At 55.2% G+C, this 5921-nt stretch overlaps 2 protein-coding genes across 2 annotated transcripts in view; both read left to right on the top strand.

Annotated features, from left to right (window-relative positions):
* The first annotated feature begins 727 nt into the window (after positions 1-727).
* Positions 728-5316, top strand: LOC103922005 (protein Wnt-4-like). Its single transcript, XM_009330073.1, has 5 exons — positions 728-792; positions 1135-1373; positions 3690-3821; positions 3987-4129; positions 4849-5316. The coding sequence occupies exons 1-5, from the start codon at positions 728-730 to the stop codon at positions 5314-5316; spliced, it is 1047 nt and encodes a 348-aa protein (XP_009328348.1).
* Positions 5317-5779: 463 nt separating this feature from the next.
* LOC103921994 (protein Wnt-4-like) overlaps positions 5780-5921 on the top strand; it is a 2463-nt gene continuing 2321 nt past the window's right edge. Inside the window, exon 1 of the mRNA XM_009330061.1 lies at positions 5780-5834. Within this exon, the coding sequence (XP_009328336.1) occupies positions 5780-5834 (55 nt within the window). The remainder of the gene's footprint in view (positions 5835-5921) is intronic.

Here is a 5921-nt window from a genome sequence, read left to right as displayed (position 1 = left end):
CCCAGGGAGCAGCCAGGCTGTGTCTGTTTGCCGTAGCTATGGGGGTTGCAGGGTAGAAAAGAAGAATCTCCAGCCTGGAGGAGGCAGATGAGGGAGGGTCCTCAAGGACAGCGGCTGGGGATGAGGGAGGCAGCAGGTCTTCCTCTGTCTGCTCGCATGAGCTGTCACTGCAAGGAAACTCTCCGGCTCCCCAAAGGGCTTGGTGACAAAGCGATGACGAGCTGGTGGGTCTAGAGACAGCTGCTTGGTGCTGCCAGGTTTTTCTTGTGTGGAAGGCTCTGGGTCTTGGGCTGCTTTCTGCCGATGAAGTGACTTGACTGCAGAGGAAGACAACCAGATCGTCTACTGACGGGACGGCAGAAACTGGGGGTCTGACACTGATGCTGTCCCCAGCCGTGTGAGCTCCGTCCGACAGATGCCTACCCCAGCGCCCTAGTTCAGAGCTCTCCCACGATGCTGCCCGAGCTGTAGGTAGGGAACAGCACCAGCGTGGACGCCCTCGCAGGGCCAACCCTGCCAGGTTTCTGTGGGCCACCAGGTCTCCGATGCTGGCAGGCACACCAGGGCAGCCCATGGTCATTGCCCAAGCCAGGGGCTACCCGTGCTTTGCAGTGCTTGCCGGAGCTGCTGTGTGAGTGACTGTCAGGCAGAGGCAGTGGGAAGTCACAGGAGGGGATTCGGGCAGCTGCTGCACTGTGGATGAAGGTGGAGTTTTGCCGGGGACAGGATGGAGATGGCGTGGCTGTACGTGGTGCTGATCCCCGTGCAGCATGTCCTTGCTGTGACCTGGCTGTAAGTATGCTTTGCACTTGTACTGTCTGGATTGGAAAGTCACCTGGGGAGGTGCTGTCTCCCAAGGAAACAGGCAGATCTATGAGAAAAGGGTGGAAGAAGGAACCTGGGCAACCCAAAGGCAGCACATTAGGCAGGGCATCTCTGGGAGCATGAAGGGAGAGGGACAGTGAAGCTGAAGAGGCGCAGACCAGGAATGTTGAATTCAACACAGACAAGAGGCGGCACATCCCCTTTCCTGCCCCATTTCTGCTCTAAAATAAGGTTATAGAGGGCTAGTCCCCCACAGACATGGCCCTGACTCTAGCCCATCTGTGACTGAATCTCTCCCCTGCCCCACAGGTACCTGGCCAAGCAGCCTTCTCTGCAGGCAGTCCTCCGGAACCCCGGTGGCTGCGAGGGTCTGATGGGGCTGGTAGAAGAGCAGGTCCGTGTTTGCCGGCGGCAGGTGGAAGCCATGGATGCGGTGAAGCGAGGTGCGGAGCTGGCTGTTGAGGAGTGCCAGCACCAGTTTCACTCTCGCCGGTGGAACTGCTCCACCCTGCAGGGGCTGCAGGTCTTTGGCAAGGTCGCCATCCAAGGTCAGTGAGGGGGAGGTGGCACAGGCAGAGCTGGCATGGGGTCCTTTCAGTATGCCCACGGGGTTTCCTTGACACATCAGCCTTTGCTGAGCTAGTGTGCAAGTGTCACACTGGGCCCAGCCCCAGAGTGGCCAGTGCCTTCCTCCGCATGTGTCCTGATTTCGGCAGGGATAGAGTTAATTTCCTTCCTAGTAGCTGGTACAGTGCTGTGTTTTGGATTTAGGGTGAGAACAATGTTGATAGCACACCGATGTTTTAGTTGTTGCTAGGTAGTGCTTAGGCTAGTCAAGGACTTTTCAGCTTCTCGTGCTCTATCGACTGAGAAGGCTGGGGGGGCACAAGGTTTTTGTTGCATTCTCAATTTGTGCCCTTTGAACAGTGCTATCAGGAACTGCAATATAAAAATTAATAGATATCTATCAATACCAGGAATATATTTTATTGCCTGATTTTATTGCTTCTTTCAAAAATTCAAAAATAAACCTTTTTAAAGTATAATTTGAGCAATCTCCCTTCAAACTAAGCAGCTCCAAAAATTTTACATAACCAGTAACAGAAAAATACACACCTACAACATAAGCGCTAGGAGAGCTTGTATCCTATTTGAGCTTTAGAATTAGACTCTCTCAGTACTGTTTAAACACCAATATATTTCAACCCAAAATGGCCCTGGCCCTGACGAATATCTGCTAAATTCAAGAAACGCTTGGCTAACAGCAACTAAACAGTATCACAAACAGCACTTTCATTGTTAGATAGTGCTTATCGGATATTGTTAACACAGCAGAAGAATAATAAGACAATTGTCCTCATTTTAGAGATCACAGAACTAACGCATGAGGAGAAACTAAGCACCCCAGTTACCAGAGCAGTGAGGAGCTGACCTTAAAAGATCTTGATCCATATTAAGTGTGTTGTTCCCTGAATTATATTTCCTTTTCAGTTGTGAGAATGTAATTTCTTTCAAAATCCTCTGGAATCTATGTAATGGCATGTCCTGTTTTCGGCAGGGATAGAGTTAATTTCCTTCCTAGTAGCTGGTACAGTGCTGTGTTTTGGATTTAGGGTGAGAACAATGTTGATAGCACACCGATGTTTTAGTTGTTGCTAGGTAGTGCTTAGGCTAGTCAAGGACTTTTCAGCTTCTCGTGCTCTATCGACTGAGAAGGCTGGGGGTGCACAAGAAGCTGGGAGGGGGCACAGCCAGGACAGCTGACCCAAACTGGCCAAAGGGATATTCCATACCATATGACATCATGCTCAGTATATAAAGCTGGGGGAAGAAGAAGGAAGGGGGGGACGTTTGGAGTGATGGTGTTTGTCTTCCCAAGTAACTGTTACACGTGATGGAGCCCTGCTTTCCTGGAGATGGCTGAACACCTGCCTGCCCATGGGAAGTAGTGAATGAATTCCTTGTTTGGCTTTGCTTGCGTGCGCAGCTTTTGCTTTACCTATTAAACCGTTTTTATCTCAACCCATGAGTTTTCTCACTTTTACCCTTCCGATTCTCTCCCCCATCCCACTGGGGGGGAGTGAGCGAGTGGCTGCGGGGTGCTCAGTTGCCAACTGAGGTTAAACCACGACAGCATGCTAACATAGATGTCAACAGAGAGCAAACTGAACCAAATGCACATGCTGTTTCAAATATTAATATTCTGGCTAAACTTTTTCCTCATTCAGCCAGGCTTGGCTTTTCGGTCCCATCTGGACCATTCTGGGTACCAGCTCTGCAGACTGGTAGATCTTCTCCCCTACCCTGCCACCAGCCCAGCCCTTTGGAGTAGCAGCTCAAATAAAACCTTTTTCTCTGAAGCTGCAGTCCCTTTTTGTTGCAGGCCAGGGAAAAAGGATCTGCCCCAAAACAGCACGGAACAGATTTTGCATGTGTTGGCATGGGAGGAGCCATACAGGGAGCTATGAGCAGGGTCTCTGGCTCCTAGAGACAAGGTGGCAGGGTCTTCCCTGACAAACCCCTCTACGTGGGAGGCTCAGCCTCTGGTGTCCCCCACCACAGCTCCCCTTTCACTTTGCTTGGGGGCTGCTGAGTTTTCTCTCTCAGTGGGACACCCAGCCCAGGAATTGAGGGTGCCAAGTTGAGGGCGCTCAGCCAGAAGGACTCCACAGAGCCATCTCCCTTACTGGCTCCAGGCCTCAGGAACAGCAACACTGGTTGAACATCCTGACAGTGATTTCTCCTGAGCAGTCTCCACCTGAATGCATCCTTCCTGCATGCAGTCATAGCCTCTTTTCCCACCCCCCTGTCCCATCAGTGCCTTCCCCCTCTGCAGACTGGTGCCATTTCTCGCCCCACTGCAGGCACGCGGGAATCTGCTTTCATCCATGCCATCTCTGCCGCCGGCGTTGCCTTTGCTGTGACTCGTGCCTGCAGCCGTGGGGAGCTGGAGAAGTGTGGCTGCGACCGCAAGATCCGAGGAGTCAGCCCCGAAGGTGAAGGAGGAGGCCGGTGGCAGGGAGGGGGTGGCAGAGGAGAAGATCCATGGGGGAGACCCTCACCGGGGGAGGAGGCACCTGCCTTGTCCATGGCCCTCAGCCCTTTGGGACCTCCTCCCAGGGCTTCTCCTTCTTCATCTCATGGCTGCTTTCCTGCTGCAGGTTTCCAATGGTCAGGCTGCTCTGATAACCTGTCTTATGGGATTGCCTTTTCTCAAGCCTTCGTAGACAACCCTGAGAGGAGCCGTGGCATCTCCTCCAGCCGAGCACTCATGAACCTGCACAACAACGAGGCTGGGAGGAAGGTAAGGGCAGGAACAGGGGCTGCGAAGCAAGCCCAGCTTCAGGGCTTCTCCCTGGCTGGGTGGAGCTCGGTGCAGCCCCCTTACCCTGAGGAGCAATTTGGGGCAGCCATGAGCTCCCAGAGGGGGTCTGCATCCTGCTGCCTTTCCTCAGCCCAGCACTGCGCTGCTCACACTGAGCTAGCTCCTCGCCTGCACAGAGGGGGGTCCCAGCCTTCCCTACCTGCCCCTACGCAGTCTCCTTTTCCTCAGTGAGCCCACCTGTGATTTACCTTCTTTGGCCTTTTCTGCAAAGGAAATGAGTTTCCCCGCTCTGCTCTGAAGGCCTTCCCTGCCCCTCCAGTCCCTCCTGAGCAAAGACACCATCCTCTGTAGAGGCCACTGTCAGATCTGGTCCCTTGAGCATCCTCTGGCTCTGGGCGGATCTGTTCCCCTCCCCATGGCCCGTGGGGTCAGAGCAGGTCCCTGTCGCTTCACCTGCCTCAGGGATTTCTCTTACAGACCCAAGCCAGCCTGTTTCCCACAGAGTGGATCCCCTTATGTTTCATATTGGCTTGGCTTAAAAAGACTTTTTTGCTCCCTTCCCTTCCCTTCGGCTGATCCTGCCCTCCAGCCCCATGGGAGGTGTGTTGGGGAACAGTGGCTGCTGGGGGGCTCACAGGCATGGGAAGTGTAGGGCAGGGTGTCCCAGGACTGGCTGGCAGCTGCCTCCTGCTCCCCAGGCTCTCCTGGCCCACATGAAGGTGGAGTGCAAGTGCCATGGTGTGTCGGGCTCCTGCGAGGTGCGCACATGCTGGAAGGTCATGCCCCCCTTCCGCAAGGTGGGCAACATCCTCAAGGAAAAGTTCGAGGGGGCAACGGAGGTTCACCCCAAGCGGGTTGGTTCCCGCAAGCTCCTGGTGCCCAAGAGCTCTCGCTTCAAGCCCTACACGGCTCACGACCTGGTCTACCTGTTGGCCAGCCCAGACTTCTGCGACCGGGATCCCCAGCGCGGGGTCTTTGGCACCTCTGGCCGCCAGTGCAACCGGACATCCCCGGCCATGGACGGCTGTGAGCTCTTGTGCTGCGGCAGGGGCTTCCACACGTCCCAGGCAGAGGTGGTGGAGCGGTGCAGCTGCAAGTTTCGCTGGTGCTGCTCCGTCAAGTGCAAGCAGTGCCGGCACCTGGTGGAGGTGCACAGCTGCCGCTGAGGGGGAGCGTGCTGGGGTGGCGGGAGGCTGCCAGGGGAACTGCAAGGCAGTCGGAGAGAGGACAGCCCGGGGAGAGACACAGGGATGCAGTGGAAGGTGTGGGGGAGACACACAGCCTGAAAGGGAACGGGGGAGACGGGGGGGGTTGCGGTCCTGCCAGAGGGCAGCCCCTGGCACTGGGGGTGCCATCAGCTCCTGTGTGCTCCTCACCCAGCACCCTCTCACCAGCTTCATTGGGCTTTCTGTGGTTTGAATTGTTTTTCCGGATGGAGGGTTGGAGGACACAGGCCCAATAAACCCTTAAACTTTAGAAATAAACCAGCTGCAATGGAAAGCAAAGTGCATACGTCAGCTCCTTCCTCACGTGCTGCATTTGGAACCTGGAGGGTACCTGGCTCTGCTCCCTCCTGTGGGCTGGGAGGGGACAAGGCCACGCTGGAGTCCTCGTGCCACACAGGCTGCAATGAGCAAGAAACACTGGGGAGCGGAGCAGCGGGGAGCAGGGACCCACCTTGGATGTGAGAGGGGTCACTGAGGGGTGTAATAGAGCGGCGGCAGCTGAGAGAAGGGCGCAGATTAGTGTTGTGGGACGCATGGGCTCTTCA

This window comes from Pygoscelis adeliae, unplaced genomic scaffold (genome assembly GCF_000699105.1).
Source record: "Pygoscelis adeliae isolate BGI_AS28 unplaced genomic scaffold, ASM69910v1 Scaffold120, whole genome shotgun sequence".
Lineage (NCBI taxonomy): Eukaryota > Metazoa > Chordata > Aves > Sphenisciformes > Spheniscidae > Pygoscelis > Pygoscelis adeliae.
This window is presented reverse-complemented; position numbering and strand designations above follow the sequence as displayed.

Excerpts from the sequence above, each read along its gene's own strand:
- LOC103922005 (XM_009330073.1), top strand. The coding sequence starts at position 728 with ATGGAGATGGCGTGGCTGTACGTGGTGCTGATCCCCGTGCAGCATGTC. Across the intron at positions 793-1,134 it reads GTCCTTGCTGTGACCTGGCT|GTACCTGGCCAAGCAGCCTT; the intron begins GTAAGTATGCTT and ends CCTGCCCCACAG. Across the intron at positions 1,374-3,689 it reads TGGCAAGGTCGCCATCCAAG|GCACGCGGGAATCTGCTTTC; the intron begins GTCAGTGAGGGG and ends GCCCCACTGCAG.